Source organism: Pelodiscus sinensis, chromosome 8 (genome assembly GCF_049634645.1).
Source record: "Pelodiscus sinensis isolate JC-2024 chromosome 8, ASM4963464v1, whole genome shotgun sequence".
Lineage (NCBI taxonomy): Eukaryota > Metazoa > Chordata > Testudines > Trionychidae > Pelodiscus > Pelodiscus sinensis.
The window spans coordinates 73,465,392-73,482,075 of NC_134718.1; the positions used below are offsets into that span (position 1 = coordinate 73,465,392).

The following is a 16,684-nucleotide window of genomic DNA, read 5'->3' on the forward strand; positions in this document are numbered from 1 at the left end:
CAGCTCCAGGGCAAAGCTGCTCTGAAGCAAAAAGAGCTGGGGGGCTTGCGCTGAGCCCTATGGGGCCAGGCTGAGGGGCCGGGGGAAGAGAACAGCTTGCAGGCCCCAGAGCCCACTGGAGTAAGTGGCGCTTGGAAGGGAAGAGGCCCTAATGCAAAGCAGGTGGGAAAACACCTTTGTGGCTGGTGGGTCTAGTGGAAATTTTGGTCAGAAAAGCTGGGCTTGGAAGTAAAAAAAAACCCAACAAAGAACCAACCGACCCCTCTCGTATTTTCAACCCCATAAGAAACCACGTCTGAGTTCTCAGCCTGACGGAGCAAACCCGGGAACTGGGGACTGTGGAGCGGGGTTTGGGGACTCAGACCAAAGCAAGAAAAGAAGCCGGGTGGGTCCCCGAAACGCCCTGCCCTGTGGCTGAACTTGCCTGGAGCGCTCTCCCCTTGCTCCCAGAGGCTGGCAGCTGGCCTGTGCGAGGGAGGAGTGAGCAGCCAAAGAATCAGAGAGGGACAATTCACATCGCAACTCAGCGCTGTGTCCCCCTCCATCCCCACGCACTTGCCAAAGGAGGGCGGGATGGGCAGCCCCATTGGACAGATGGGGAGACCGAGGCACGTACAGAGCCATGACAGCACTTGCCCAAGGTCACCCTGCAGATCAGCATCACAGCTGGGACAAGAGCACAGGGCTCTTCAGTCTCCTCCCTCAGGACACTACCTAGTCCCGCCCTCTGGGACGCTTCGAACTGTCCCCACCATGGGGATCCTGCAGCAGACAGTTCCACAGATCTTCAGGGCTGGTCACTCCCCCCCTTGCTAGCCTCTGCAGCCCCTTTCCCAGTGTCGCCCCCCTGAGCTGCCAGGCGCCACCCAAAGCAAGTCCTGTCCCTCCTTGGTGTTTGCCAGGGACATGAACCTGGATCCGAGCAGCCCCAGACATGGAGAATTGTCTCTACCTCTGACACTGAGGCCCAGCACCGGTCACTGCCCCGGCCTAGGGACATGTCCAGAGAGTTGTGCTGTTGTCTCCTGCACTGGTTTTTAATCCGGTTCGTTCAAGCAGACGCCGGGGCTGGCCGCTCTGGCTTGATTTAAGCGTGGTGTGTTTCCACGTCACTGGGGGCCGATCCTGACCGAGCTCAAGGGAAGGAAGCTGATGTGGAACTGGCAGGAGAGCGTCCACACCTGGGTCTCACCAAACCGGTTTAAAATCCCGTCTGCAAGGTGGCCAGTGGGATAGTTTCCTGGCCCTGTTACTGTGGTGCCTGAGTGCCTGGAATCTTCACAAGATGTATCCCCTTGGGGCGGCGGGGCAGCCTGTTACCCCCATTGTGCCACAGGGAAACTGAGGCACAGGGGGCTGTCTCCACTGACCACCGCGCCTGGAGTCTGACTCAGGTTTGAGCCCAACCCGCCCCCCCACATCCGCCCTTTCTGGCTGCACCCACACCAGCGAGCTCTGCTGGGACCCATACCCAAGCTTGTCTGGGGCAGGCTGGGAGAGGTCTGTGGTTTGCCCTGGGCCGGGGGTCAGGCCAGGGCCCCACCTCCCTCCTCGGCCCTTTGAACCTCTCCGGCTTCCCCCAGGCCCCCGTCAGCCCGGACGGAGCGCCCTCCTCCTCCCCAGCCGGGGGGCTGGGTAGGTATCCCCAGCCGGGGCTCTGGGCGAGCGGGTGTCCGGTTACAGCCGTGCGCAAAGCAGGCGAGCTGCCGGGCCGGCTGGCGGGGCTCCAGGCGGGCTGCTGAGCGCTCGGGCTCCGGCCGGAGTCACGTTTCACTCTGACATCAGCGGGGCGAGCTGGAAGAGCCTCCAGCCGGCGGGGCCCCCGCGCATCCCCGCCGCTCCAGAGGGGCACCGCGCCCGGCAGCTCCGGTAAGCGCTCGGGCCGCTGCGCCCCACGGGCCGGGGGAGGCCGGGGCGCGGAGGCACCAAAGCCCCCCCGAGGGGGCCGAGCCGCCCCCGAAGGCTGCCGTCCGACCCGAGACCCAGCCGCGGCCCGGACCCGCCAGGCCTCTGCGCTCCTCGGCTCCGGAGCGCACGGGGCGCAGCGCGGGGCGAACGCGGCTCAGCCTCCGTCCCCTGCCTCCCCATGACCCCCGCAGGGCGCCCCTTCGTCACGCCCCCCTCCCGCGCTCTGAGCAGGGGAGCTGGCTGGAAGGGGGCGTGTCTGGGGCTGGGGGCACCGATGGGGGAAGGGGTTGGAGACCCCGCAGGGTGGTTATGGCCATGGAGGGGGGGATTGATATAACAGGGCCCCTCCCCAACTCCAGGCCGGCCCGCCCGTGGGAAGCGAGACTGGCTCTGGGGGGTGCCAGGGTGGCTGGTGGGCAGAAGGAGCGGGGCTGGGTCTAGAGCTCTGTGCCTGGCTCCTGGAGGGGAGTGTGGGCTAGTGGTTGGAGCAGGGAGCCAGGACTCCTGGGTCCTACACTCCCAGCGCTGGGAAGGGAGTGTGGGCTAGTGGTTGGAGCCAGGACTCCTGGATTTTACACTCCCAACTCTGGGAAGGGAGTGTGGGCTAGTGGTTGGATCAAGGAGCAGGACTCCTGGGTTCTACACCCCCAGCGCTGGAAAGGGAGTGTGGGCTAGTGGTTGGATCAAGGAGCAGGACTCCTGGGTCCTACACTCCCAGCGCTGGGAAGGGAGTGTGGGCTAGTGGTTGGATCAAGGAGCAGGACTCCTGGGTTCTACACTCCTCTCCGTCTGGCGGGAATGGCAGCGCTTCCCCGTCTCAGGTGGGGCGGCGAGGTGGGTCCATCCACCAAGACTTGGGATGGGCTGTGAGGCCGGCAGGGAGGAGGTGCTGGAGGAAGGGGAGATGGTTACTGACGGGGGCAGAGGGGCAGGAGGTGGGAGCGGACGCTCTGGCGTCGAGAGAGAGGTGCGCGCTGCGTCCTCTCCCTCCGAAGCCCTGGACCGGAGCGACTAGCACAGCCTATAGGGTCGTCACAAGGACCACGCTGGATTCTCCGCTGAGCTAGCGGACTGAGGGCACCCCCCAGCATGGGGACGGCACTGCATGCATATGGCTGCAGCGTTCTGGGGACCCCTAGGACAGGCATTTGGGGGGCTCTGCGGTTAAGCATCCGGAGGGCCCCCGTTTCCGCACAGTCAGCCTCTGCACTGTACCCCCGAGGGGAGGGGGCCTTTCAGCTTGGTTGTCTGGCCAATTGTTGGGGGAGGGGGAGCACCGCAGAAAACTGGGGAGCAGTGGAGTCAGAGCACAGGGGACCCCCGAGACAATTCAAAGCCTGGCTCTGCAGGGAGCAGCGTTCCGGCTTTGCATCTAGCAGCGGCTTTGGCCCAGAGACAGGCAGCTCCGCCCCAGCCGGCTCCTCTCCTGGGGGGGGGGGGGAGTAGGGCTGGCGACAGGGGAAGGGGCGCGCGATTCTGGCAGGAGCAGCTGCTGGTGGGGGAGGGGAGCTCAGCGTGGCTCTGCGGGGTGCCTCTCCCCTGTGGGGCTCTCCTGCCTGGGGGGCGGAGCCGGGTTAAGGAGGCTGTTGGGATGGAGGGGGGTTGTGTTGCTTTGTGGGTTGTGTGTGGTCCCCGCTGTCCCAGGAGCTGCAGCCCTGTCTGGAGCATGACTCACTGCAGATGTGTGTCGGGCCCAGACACCTGAGGACCAGACATGGACGGGGGGGTAACTCCTGCCCAGGAAGGGGGCGGACTCGAGGCTGGGCAGTAGGGCTGAGACGGACCCGAGACGGGAGTCCATCACGGCTGGGGTAGGAGAAGAAAAGGGGCTTTAGACAGGAAAGGGGGGAGCAGGGCCTGGGACCCCTTCTCCCCAAGAGGCATAAGACTGCCTGCTCTTGCTCCCTGGGTTAACATCCATCCTGTGCTACACCCTATCCCTGTGGACCAATAACCCGGCTGTTCTACCTGTTGGCTGAGCGTCACATCTGGCTACAAATGGGGGTGCAGGGTCGGGGACCCCCCGACACTCGGTGACAGCTGTAACACAGAAAGGGCGAGGTGGAGCGGACTCCCCTATGGCCAGGCCTGCTCCGGGGGCTGGGTCAGCCCCTGGTAGCGAACCCCAGCTAAGCACCTGCTTTTTGAGCAGCGCCGAGCACCCAAAAAACTCCCACAAAGTCAGTGGAAGCCGGCGTGTGGCTCCGGGAACTCCCCTCTGCGTGTGGCACGCCCCACCCCCACCTCCACGAAACACAACGCAGGAGACACGGCAGGCACCCATCACCGGGGTGTTTGGGCGCCCCCGTGTCTCTATGATCCCGTGGGAGAAGGAGTGGCCTCTCTGAGGTCCCGCCCCCCCCATACTGACAACTGTGTCCCCCTAAGGAGGTGGGTCCATTGATCCGAGCAGTGTAGTGCCTTCCCTACTGATCGCAATGCAGGCTTCGAGCAGCAGGCCCCTACTGGAGGGAGGTGAAGCACCCAGGGGTGGCCTGGGCTCCAGGCAATCAGAGCAGCGCTGGCCCAAGCTGCCAATCATTTGCACTAACCACTAGAACACACTCCCTCCCAGAGCCGCCAGGCTCCTTCTGTGTAGTCTACTGAAGGCACAATTGGGGGCAACCGAGTCACGGCTGGATGCAGTAGCCTGCCCGGGGGGTGGGCGGGGGCAGAAGGAAGATGGCAGATGAAAGCAGGACGTGAGCGATGGCCGCCCGCTGAAGGAAGAATGACTCAGAGCGGGCAGGCGATGCCCAGTTCTAGCCGGCAGCGGGGTTGGCTGTCGGAACGGGGATGGAGGAGGATCGCCGGGCCCAGAGGCTTTCCGGCTCTCGGCTGGACATAGGAGCCACTGGCTGAAACTGGCCTGGGCTGCGGTGGACGTCCGACCCAGCGCCCATCGTGGTCCCATCTGCCTTCCTCACGAGAAAATCGAGGCTGGAAACCCGAGGGGTGCCGTGCGCTGCTGCTGCGGGCCGGCCAGGCCACGCCGATCAGATGGACGCCCATCCCCAAAGGAAACAGGCTTTTGAGGGCGCAGATGTAAAAAACTTCTAAAAATATTCCACGGTTCATGTAGCTCCATGGGAACATGGCCCCAGGGCTGCCAGCCCTGCCGAGTTCACCGGCCCTGCAGGCTCCAAGCCCCACCAGCTCCCAGCCCCCCAGGCTTCTGGTTTCCACAAGCGCCCAGCTGCCCGGGATCCTGGTTTCCCCAGCTCCCAGCCTCCCGGGCTCCTGGTTACCACAAGATCTCAGCTGCCCGGGATTCTGGTTTCCACCAGCTCCCAGCTGCCCGGGATCCTGGTTTCCATGAGCTCCCAGCTGCCCGGGATCCTGGTTTCTCCAGCTCTCAGCTGCCCGGGATCCTGGTTTCCCCAGCTCCCAGCTGCCCGGGATCCTGGTTTCTCCAGCTCCCAGCCGCCCGGGATCCTGGTTTCCCCAGCTCCCAGCTGCCCGGGATCCTGGTTTCCACCAGCTGCCCGGGATCCTGGTGTCCACCAGCTCCCAGCCCCATGGGCTCCCGGCCACGCCAGCTTATAGCCCCCACTGCTGGCAGCACCCCACTCCCTAGGGAGTTTGACCATTTTAACCAACAAGCATCAGCTTCTTGGTTCAACTTTTCCATCCCTAGTTGGTGGCTTCCCGAGCACGCCTGGGCACGTTCTCCCGGTGCCAGCTCTGGGAGCAGATCGCATTTCCCGTCCCGTCTCAGCCCGCACCCCCACTTGCGTGTGTCCTCCCCCTCCTGCCTGCCCGTGGGATATCGCGGCATGTGGATCAGCCCCACCTCTCGGAGGGGTCAGAGAGAGGCACCAGGCTCTGGGTCCTCTAGCCACCGCCTAACTCGCTTCTCTTTCCTCGCAGACATCCGTGGCATCTTGGCTTGGCAGAGGGACAGGCCGCCCGGGTGCAGTGTCTAAGTGATGGTGGCACCCGGGCTCACGGACTCAGCAAGCCGGTGAGAATGTCCAGAGCTGTCCGCCCGACCCCCTCCCAGGTCCTGTTCCTCTGGCTGGGTTTGCACTGGGCCCTGCCATGGCCCGGCGGGGCTCTGCCCAGCGGGCCGGACTACCTGCAGCGGGGCTGGCAGAGGCTGCTGGAGGAAGGGGAGAGCTGCGTGGCCTGCCGCCCGGAGGAGTGCCCCACCCCCCGGGGGTGCCTGGCCGGGATGGTGCGGGACCCGTGCGACTGCTGCTGGGAGTGTGCCAACCTGGAGGGGCAGATCTGCGACCTGGACAACACCAACCACTTCTACGGGCAGTGCGGCGACCACCTGGAATGCCAGCTGGAGGCGGGCGACCTCCGGCAGGGCGAGGTGCCCGAGCCTCAGTGTGCCTGCCGCTCCAGCCAGGCCCTGTGCGGCTCCGACGGGAGAACCTACGCCCAGATCTGCAAGTTCCTGGAGGTGTTCCATGCCCACCCTGAGGCAAACCTCACCGTGGCCCACGAGGGACCCTGTGAATCAGGTAATGTCTGGGGTCGAACTCTCTTCCCCTCCAGCACCCTTCTTTCTGCCTCCCCCTGCATGATGGCCACAGACCCAGGGGAACGTTTCAGCCCCCAGATCAGTCCCCATAAGAATGGGAAACTGAGGCACAAATGGGAAACCGAGGCACAGGGAGATGATGTGACACCCTCCTGCTCACCCTGAAAGCCTGTCCCCATAACAATGGGAAACTGAGGCACAAATGGGAAACCGAGGCATGGGGAGATGATGTGACACCCTCCTGCTCACCCTGAAAGCCTGTCCCCATAACAATGGGAAACTGAGGCACAGATGGGAAACCGAGGCACGGGGAGATGACGTGACACCGTCCTGCTCTCCCTGGAAGCTTGTAGCAGCGCATTAATTTAACCACTAGGCTGCCCTGTTCCTCCTGCATAGCACGGCAAAAAGTACCCAAGGGAAATCTATAGCCAAGTTCGGCAGGCTTCAAGGAGGGCAGGGGGGTGGGGGTGGGGGGGATCAGAATCTAGTACTCAAACCACATGTGAAAATTCCAGAGAGGAGTTAGTGAATTCTTGGTTTCTTTACTGGCTAGCTTTAAATCATGCTGACTTCTTTCCCCATCTCTTGTCAGTGCAAAGAAAAATAGCTGCCCCTCCCCTCTGTCTTCCTGAGCGCCTCCACTGGCTCCTGGAACGCGGAATTTGGGCTGCTTTAATTTGGTTTTATGACTTGTTTTAATTTGCTTTAAAAAAATGTCTCTAGTTTGTAGGGTAGGTTCTGGCAGGGGACTAGGACTGGCTGGCCATGAGAAATATGCTGTGTTCTACACTATAGCCTGGGGTTAGCGCTGGGGTTTTTTTTGGTAAATATTTCCAATATTTTTGGTCATTAAAAAACCCAACGTTTCTATCCTGTTCCATTGTGACGGAAACTTCCATTGAACTGTTTCCTGCTGGAGCCTGCAGACAGGCAATGAAATAATCTTGCTACGGAAGGAATGGGTCTGCTCTCGTTTAGTGTAGGGGGTGTTCACTCTGAAACCTACTGTCGGCCGTTTACGCCTCCCGCTATGCTAAGTGCCTCACGGGTCATTCCCTTCACAGTAACTCCCGGGTAACTTGCTTTATCTTGCGTGATCGGATTCACTGGCACAGACACGCCACAGGAATGTGGCCGCAGAGACAGTTTTGGAGAGAGTTTGCAGCCGCGCCCTCATCCGCTGAAAGGCCGCCTGGATTGCTGCCGGGGAGGGCATGCTCCAGTGGGCACCCACAGTCTGGCATGAAAATTGGGCTGTGGCGAAAATAGAACCCGAGTGCCTCAGTTTCCCTTTTCCTGTCTTTGGTGCAAGGATGGAAGTGGGGAGGTGGAGCTGTGTGTGGTGGTGCCGGGGGGCCGAGCCCCGCTCTGTCGGCCAGACAAGTTTAAAAGCATCTACCCAGCAACAAGCGCCCGCGGGTCTCTTCCCCACTTCCTGCCAGGGGCTCTTGGGGGGCTGAGAACCAAAGCGCCATCTCCCGCAGCGAAACAGCTGCTGTCTGCGCACACAGGCAGTGCCCCCCGGCCTGAAAAGGGGTGGGTCTCAGAGACCCCCCTTGCAGACTTGGATGGGTAAGGGTTAGGGGTTCAGTTGGAACTTCTGGTTGGGGGGAGCTCAGGGTGTGAGCCCCTCTTTTGGGGGAAGGTTTCGGCCCTGTGGTTTTGCCAAGCACCTCTGAAACCAGATGCTGCCTCCCGAGGGCGGTGGGTACGCTAGGCAAGGGGAGGCGTTGCCTTACCTAACACCAGCCTGGCTCCGCCCACTCCCCGCCCCCAGAACACCCACTGTAGGTGCACTGGGGGTGGAGTGTTGCTACCCCCCCCCCCCGAGCGCCTGCCCTCCCCATGCTGCAGGGCGGGGATGAGGGGCAGTTTGGCTCCTCTGGGGGGCAGAACCTTGGGAGGGGGGGCAGGATGGGAGGTGGGTCTGGGGGCTCACTTCTCCCAGCCCTACCTTCCCCCACTGCCCATGCTGCCCACAGGCTAGTATGGCCATCTTCCTGTCTTCTATGGAGGGGGTAGCTGCTTTCACCTGCGCTTTAAAACACCCCTGAACACAGACCCAGAGACGTGTCAGATTGGCAGGGACTTGGAGAGGTCGTCTCCTTCCACACCTGGGGCATGGGCACCTTGGGGGAATGGGGCGGGGACAAAGACACTCCCTCACCCCCAGACCAATCATTGTCAGGGGGCGGGGAACCCAGAAGTATCGTGGCCACGCCCCTTCTGCTTGATGTCCCGCCCCTTCCTGTGTGGCCTGGGGCCACTTCAAAAATTTCCGAAGTGGCCCCTGGCAAAAAATTATTGCCCACCCCTGCCCTAGGACATCCCTGATTTCCCACCTCTGATGGGGGGGAGGTAGGTCAGCAGGGGCCGGCTTGGGACTTAGGAGACCTGAGGTTATCTGCTGCTTCTTCCACTAGTTTACTAGGTGCCCTCAGTGCCTCAGTTTCCCTCGACGTCCATTAATGCCGACCTCCGTTGTGAAGCCCTAGCAGCTCTAGGGATGAAAAGTGCGAGGGATTGTTTTGAGTGCGGCTGCTCGGCAGGGCGAGCCAGGGAAGTGCAGCGTTGCCAGTGATGTGGGATAACGCGCCTGACGCCCCAGCTCCTGGACTGAGAGGGTTTGGGGAAGATCTGGGCTTTCATATTTTTCAAAAGCAAGTTTCTGGCCCTTCTGGTTGCAGAAAACCCCCCTGAAAACATGAAGCTAAAAGGCTCCGAATGCAGAAGGTGAACAAAAAGCCTCCAGCCTTGACTTGGGGTTCAAAATCTCAGGAGCAGGAAGCCGCTTGCCTGATTTGGGGGGCACTTGCTGAGGGGTTGCTAAGGTTTGGGCGGCGGGGAGCTAGGCAGCAGGCGGCGCTGGGTGTAGATCCGAGAGGCCGAGGGGCAGCGCGTAGCTGGTGAAGACAAAGGTGTCGGTCTTGGAGGGCCGTCACTGGACATTTGCAGGGGTGTTCTAGGACAGGGGTGGATAAGGGGCGCCCTGATGGTAAGGTGGTGGGGCAGCTTCCCGCGTGGCCTAGGGGATAAGGTGCTGGCCTGGGAACGATGGGGTCCTGGGTTGGCCAAAACCCTAAGGCCGTGGCTATCTGTAGGAGGGGGATGGCCACCTGGGGCTTCGGGGCTCCGGCCCCCTGCTGGCCCAATGGAGGGAGCACAGGAGTGTTGAGGTGGGGAAAGAGGCCCCAGACATACTGGGACCGGCCACGGCAGCCCCAGACCCACGTGGATTTGGCTGGGCCTGCGAGGGGCTGGCCAATCCCATGAAGCAATGGTCCCCTCCCCTCCCCTCCCCTCCCCTGCTTCCCTCATCTCATCTCATCTCCTTCCTTCTCCTTCCCCTCCCCTCCTGCCTTTTCCTCCCCATCCCGTCCCGTCCCCAGAGCCCCAGATCCTGTCTCCCCCCTACGACGTGTGGAACGTCACCGGGCAGGACGTGATCTTCGGCTGCGAGGTCTTCGCCTACCCCATGGCGTCCATCGAGTGGCGGAAGGAAGGGGCGGAGGTCCTGCTGCCGGGGGACGACCCCCACATCTCCGTGCAGGTGAGCTCAGCGGCCGGACGGGGCGAGGGCGGGGGGCCCGGTTATCAGCGGGACGGTCTGGTTTCTCCTGCTCTGCTCAACGTCTTGCTCCGTCCCTCCTGCCTGCCGACGGGCGGTCGTCTCCCTCGGCGCCACCGTGTCCCTCGGTCCCCACCGGGCCCCTCGCACCAGGTGCCACGTTACTCGTGGCTGCCTGACTTCTGGCCAGGCACCACCCGTCAGGGCTCTGGGTGAGGCTTTCCAACCCCATATTGCCCACGGGCGGCCCAGCGCTTCCCGCCCCATCCATGCATCCGGTGCTTGGGGAGGGCTGAGATCCTGTCCCCGGAACGGGGCGCGAGGCGGACCGTGGGCCGGCCGCGTTCTCACACCCCGGTATGAGAAGGGCTCCAGGCCGGTCTCGCCCTCGGCCCCTGGAGTGGCAGGAGCGGCGGGGGATGGGCCGAGAGCCCCAGAGAGGGGCGAAGCAACGGGAAGGAAATACAACAGGCGCCCGCCGGACGTTTGGTCGCCATGGGGAGAGCTGGAACAGGGCCCTGGCTCTGGGCACAGCTGAGCAAAGGGGCATCTCCGGCTGGCTGGGTGACCCGGCCCATGGTCCTGATGAGGTGTTTCCTTGTTTCACCAATGCAAAAGGCACTGGCCACCCCCCTAGGAAGTCCGTTTTCCCTCCCGTCCGGGCGGCAGGGTGCCAGGGCCTCTGCCACGTAGAAATCACCGTGTCGAAAGCCGGCTGTGGCCCGATCGCCGAGGCGTCGTAACAAGATGGCTGCCTGGGAAGGGCAGTTGCACGCTGTCGTGCGAGTAGGAGCCAGCTCATCTCTGTGGTCTCCGCCGGGCGTGAGGGGCAGTTTCGTAGAGGGAGGCCTGAAAGGCTGTTAGATCTAGTCTGACCTCCTCATAGCCGCCTTCCATTTCATAAAGGCATCAGAATGGCCCCACTGGGTCTGCCCACAGTGGCCAGGTGCCCCAGAGGGAGTGAACAGAACCGGGAATCAGTAAATGATTCTTCCCCTGTCGCTCGTTCTCAGCTTCTGACAGACAGAGGCTAGAGACACCGTTCCTACCCATCCTGGCTAACAGCCATTGCTGGATCTAACCTCCATAAATCTATCTAGCTCTTTTTTGAGCCCTGTTATAGGCCTGGACTTCACCACATCCTCTGGCAAGGAGTTCCACAGGTTGCCTGTCTGTTGTGTAAAGCAAAGCTTCCTTTTGTTTGTTTTAAACCTGCTACCTATTCATTTCATTGGGCGACCCCTAGTACCTTGTGTTCTGGGAAGGAATAAATAACTCTTCTTTATTCAGTTTCTCCACACGAGCCATGATTTTACAGACCTCTCTCATATTCGCCCTTGGTCGTCTCTTTTCCTAGCTGAAAAGTCCCAGTCTTATTAATCTCTCCTCATACAGCAGCTGTTCCAAACCCTCATCATTTGTGTTGCCTCATCTCTAAAAAGATCTCTTGGAATTGGTCAAAGTTCAGAAAAAGGCGACCCCATCTGGGCGCAGGATTCCAGATGTGGGCGTCCCATGGTTTTATACAGAGGCAATAAGACGTCCTCTGTCTTATTCTCGATCCCTTTCTTAATGAGTCCTCACATTCTGTTGGCGTTTTGCCTGCCAGTGCGCACGGAGTGGACGTCTTCAGGGAATTCTCCACAGTTCTCCAAGATCTCGCTCTTGAGTAGCTGTAGCTAAATGAATCGTTTTTTGTACATTTGGGATTATTTTTTCCAATGCGCGTTACTTTGCATTTATCAACATTACAATTCGTCTGCCATTTTGTTGCCCAATCACTTAGTTTGGGGAGATCCTTTTGAAGCGCTTCACAGTCTGCTTTGGACTTAACTGGCTTGAACAGTTTGGGATCATCTGTAAAGTGTGCCGCCTCCCTGTTTACCCCTTTCTCCAGATTATTTCGCCCATTTAACCCCATAGTCCCCCAGTCTCTTGCGTTGGACTAACACATTCAGCCCAGGCAAATCCGCCACTCCCCGTGGTAGGTCCTAGCCACGGTTAATCCCCCTGGATGACAAAAACGGGGCCGCGTTTCCCCTTTGGATACGCCTGACGTTCCCGTTGTAGGTCCAAAGGGACTGTTACAATCCTCCAGCCTCTGTGGTTGAGTTTAGCCCATCTCTGCAATTCAGATCTAGCACGTTCTCTTCTTCCACCTCAGGCAAGGAAAAAACCCTGCAACTGGGCCGCACACGTATGTCCCAGCCTGGTGAGATCCGGCCGGTGCCCGGAGGAGAGGTGGGGGCTGCAAGGGGGGCTTTTGAGGGAGGGGAAACAGGGCGTAGATTTGGAGATCTCAGGGGAGATCTGCTTCGCCCCGCCCCTCCCCTCCCCTCCCGGCGGTTGCTGTCTCACAAGCTGCCCGGATGCAGGAGAGACAGAGGTTTGCAGCGCTTCTTAAAGGAGGCTTGTGTTGGCCGGAGAAGTGTCAGCTGCAGAGATGGAGACGAGCCGGATCCTTAGCTGATTGTGGACCCTTCTTTGGACTGCCAGTTTAATAGCTCCGTTGTGTTAATGACCGACGGGGGAGACCCACACAAGTTGCCGTGGGGAGGCAGCCGAGTCTGGATCAGGCCCGAGGCCTCTTGCTTCAGCTTTATTTCACCCACACGAAGCTGAGCGGCTGTCCCATTCCCTTACCCCGGGGCATCTGTTCCCTCCAGGCCAGCTGGCTGAGGGGCATGCGGGTCCAGGGCCTGTCTGCTGCAGCTGTCCCCACACTCACAGCTGATCTGTCCCCGCTGCGAGACAGCTGATCTGTCCATGGGGAGGCTGGGCCCAGCTCCGGGATGGGGGTCTCCGAACTGGGGGGTTGCAAAGGCATTGCTCCTGGACACCTGGCTCCCAGACTGCCCTCTGTGCCATAAGAACGGCTGTATGGGGTCAGACCAAAGGTCCATCTAGCCCAGTATCCTGTCTACCGACAGTGGCCAGTACCAGGTGCCCCAGAGGGGGTGGACCGAAGACAATGATCAAGCGATTTGTCTCCTGCCATCCCTCTCCAGCCTCTGACAAACAGAGGTCAGGGACACCATTTTATCCCCTGGTTAATAGCCTTTTATGGACCTAACCTCCATGAAATTATCTAACTTCTCTTTAAACTCTGTGATAGTCCTAGCCTTCACAGCCTCCTCTGGCAAGGAGTTCCACAGGTTGACTACACGATGTGTGAAGAACTTTCGCGTATTAGTTTTAGACCTGCTACCCATTAATTTCATTTGGTGTCCTTGAGTCCTTATATTATGGGAACTAATGAATAATGTTTCCTTATTCACCCTCTCCACACCACTCATGATTTTATAGACCTCTATCATATCCCCCCTCAGTCTCCTCTTTTCCAAACTGAAAAGTCCGAGAGCCCTTCCTTCACCTGGCTCCTCCAGAAACCCTCACACCACGGCAGCTGCCCGGGAGAGCCACCCAAGGGCCCCTTGTGGCGTTAACCGAGCTACCCCCTTTCCCAGGTCACTAGGGGGAGCCCTTTGTAACACAATACCCTAGAGCCGCAAGATCGGGGCGCTGGTGGCATGTTGCTGTTTGCAATGATGCCAATGGGCCAAATTCCCCCTCCTGGGAATGACACGCGGGCGAAGGTTGGCCCCATGACAGGAGGCCACATTTCCTGGGTGCTGAGCCTGGGACAGCAGGGCGGCTTCCCACAGCTGGGCCCCAGCTGCCGCCGGCTTCTCCCGCTGCTGCTAGCGGAATGTGTCTGGTTCCAGTTCAGGGGTGGCCCCCAGAAATACGAAGTGACCGGCTGGCTCCAGATCCAGGGGGTCCGGGTGACGGACGAGGGCACCTACCGCTGCTTCGCCAGGAACAGGGTCGGGGAGGCGGCTGCGCTCGCCAGCCTGACGGTCCTGACGCCCGGTAAGTGAGCGACCCCCCGTGCCCCCCACCATACTGGAGGGAGCTGTGCTCTGCCCTCCTCTCTACGCGGGCGGGACACCTGGCCATCTCGAACCAGCTGCCACCACAAAGCGCGACAGGGGTGCCCCTTTGGGTCGCTGCTAAGCTCCGGACCACTCTGCTGGGGGAGCTGGGTTGGGGGAGTGGGTTGTGGGTCCGCCTTCTGCCATGTGCGGGGACTTTCAACTCCGCAGCAGCGCACTGCCGCCAGTCGGGTGGCGCGCCAGTCACTCAAGCAGTAGTAGGCTGTTATCCTTTAGCCGTTCAGCCACATGACGTGGACATCACACACACCCGGCCAACGTCTTACCCCGGCTCGATCCTGGGAGACAAATGGGGGCCCTTAGGGCCAAAGGACAGAAGGATGGATCCATGGGGGGCCCAGGGGAGCTGGGCAAGATGAGGGGTGCATGCGCGCATAAGGAAAGCGTGCGGCCGTCGGTTCCATTAGCCGAGATCAGAATGAATATGCTAGTTTTTATAGAGAAGGGTTAGACACTCTCCTGCTTCAGGGCATCGCCCAGCCGCTCGTCGGCAGGGGTCAGGAAGGAGCCACCTTCCGGGGCAGGTTATTCCAGCATTGTCCTTTGGGGGGTTTCTTGCACCTTCTTCCGGCCTCTGGACCCACTGCTGTGGGTTAGCTGCTCCGCATTGTGCTGAGCTCTGGGCACCGACCGACCCCCAGGCCAAACTCCACTGGCGGCAGCGGGGTCAGCCCAGGGATGGGTTTAGCCGCTGGGTGATGAGGCCACGGGGCCGTTGGGTTACCCAGCCCCCAGGGCAGGGGGCGGTGGAGGGGCCCAGGCCCTGAGCAACGGCGGATAGATAGAACTCTGCCCCCGGGCTTTCGTGCTGTCCTTCCAGATCAGCTGACCATGCCGGGGCTGTCCCTGCCCAGGCCGCGCCCGGGTCCCGAGGACGACGCGGAGAGCGAGGAGTCGGAGGATTATTACTGACGGCGGCAGCGGGGGGCTGGGACTGAGCTTGGGAACCAGGTTGGAGACCTCGCCCACCGGCCTGCCTCTGCCCCGGCCCTGGCCACCGGGTCCCCTTCCTCGTGAGCCTCTGGGGGTGGGTTTGGGGAGCTCCCCTGAGCAGCCCCCCATGGAGACGCCTTCTGGGAACAGTTCTGGGTTGAGGTTTTTTGCAGGGGGGGGGGGGTCATGTTTGGATACATCCCTTTGCTGGGTGAAGGGGGCAGGAGGGTGGGTGGGGGGGGGGATTAGTAGCTGTTTAGTGGCTCCCAGAAGAGACGACCCCTAATGCACCCGGAGCCGTGCCAAGAGCGTCGCCCGGCACAGAGCAGCTCAGCGGAAGTGCCGGCTTGGCGGGGGGGCCCCCAGCAAACGGGACCCAACAGACCATGGGGAGCCGGGCCAGGCTCCCAGCTGTGCAGGACCCGCCCACCCAGAGCGCAAGCCCGCCCCCTACACAAGGATCCACCAATCATCCGCGCCGCTCCCCAGCCGCCCACTGGGACCAAATCAGGCCCCGATGGACCCGGCAGGAGGGGCTCTTTGGAAATCCTGGGGTGCAACTTGCCCCTTGGTCTTGGGGCGCTTCGGGGCCACTTTCCAAAGAGGGGGAGTGGCCCCCGGCCAGCGATATCGGAGCCTCCGGGAGCGGAACAACTGGCTTCCCCAATTAGGGATTCGTCACTGTAAGGACCAACCAGGGCAGCCGGTCCCTGAGCTGGGGGGCTGGAATCCAGCCCCCAAGACTGTGGCAGCCCGGCCTGGAGCCATGCTGGTGTCTGCAGCTGGAGCGGGTTTGATCGGCACCCGGGTCTGGGTGAGACGCTCTCCAGTGTATTAAACCCTTTCCCTTCTCTGACGGGTGCACGGCTTTTCTTCTCTTCCCCCCGGCCGGGGCTGGGGAAGGTGGGGCAGAGAGGGCCAGTCCACGGCACCAGGGCTGTCCCTAGCCTCAGTGGCTAGTGGTTCCCGGGTCGACTGGCCAGTGCAGCCCCCCACCCTGTCCGTCATGGAATCAGGCCCTCCTCCTAGTCCCTGTGGAGGGACGATAATGGAACGCAACACTGCATGGCTACGGCACCACAATGCAGCAAGCCCACGGGGTATCTGCCAGAGCAGAGGGACACAAGCCATGCCGTGCGGCTGCCCACGGTACCGGGACGAGACAGGAGCGCAATGCATCATGCGGCGGCTGCATTTACACTCACCTAAGGGAACAGCCCCTCTGGGTAAGGTAGGATGTTCTTGTGACTGGCCCGGGGATGGGGCATTGGGGTAGTGAGCAGTGGCTGCTTTTCCCTCCGGGGATGCTGGCTGAGATGAATCCCACGGCACCACCCACGTTGCCAACCATCAGTACATTTACAGACAGTCCGTAAAAAATTAGCCGAAATTGGACATGTCCGTAAAGTCGGCAACAGGTGTCTGTAAATGTTGTAAAAGTGCAATACAATTTCAAAACCCGGCAATTAATCTACAGCAATTAAAGTTCTTCTTTGCCGCTTCAGCCATTTCACTGCGGAGCAGCGGAAATTGGCCGTTTTAGTTGTTTATTTAGCTCAGTGGTTGAGATGAGATCACGTGACCCACGTGATGTTATCATCTTCGGTATCCCGCCGACTTAGCGTCAGCACATTGGCAATGTATGTCATTTAATATTGTTTACCGTTAAAGTTTACAATGTCAAAATCTACGAGAAGAATGGGTTGTGCCGAAGAGAATAACGAGAATAATATGTCGTCTTAATATAGTATGAACGTTACGTCCGTAAAAAAATTTGTCTGTAAATGTTTCCCATTTTGTCCGTAAATGAAATGTCTGTGGGTT

At 60.7% G+C, this 16,684-nt stretch overlaps 1 protein-coding gene across 1 annotated transcript; it reads left to right on the plus strand.

Annotated features, from left to right (window-relative positions):
* The first annotated feature begins 1,680 nt into the window (after positions 1–1,680).
* On the plus strand, positions 1,681–16,390 carry KAZALD1 (Kazal type serine peptidase inhibitor domain 1). Its single transcript, XM_075935599.1, has 5 exons — positions 1,681–1,869; positions 5,779–6,380; positions 9,793–9,953; positions 13,697–13,844; positions 14,748–16,390. Exons 2-5 carry the CDS (start codon positions 5,879–5,881, stop codon positions 14,837–14,839), a joined length of 903 nt encoding a protein of 300 aa, XP_075791714.1. The 5' UTR covers positions 1,681–1,869; positions 5,779–5,878; the 3' UTR covers positions 14,840–16,390.
* Positions 16,391–16,684: the final 294 nt, after the last annotated feature.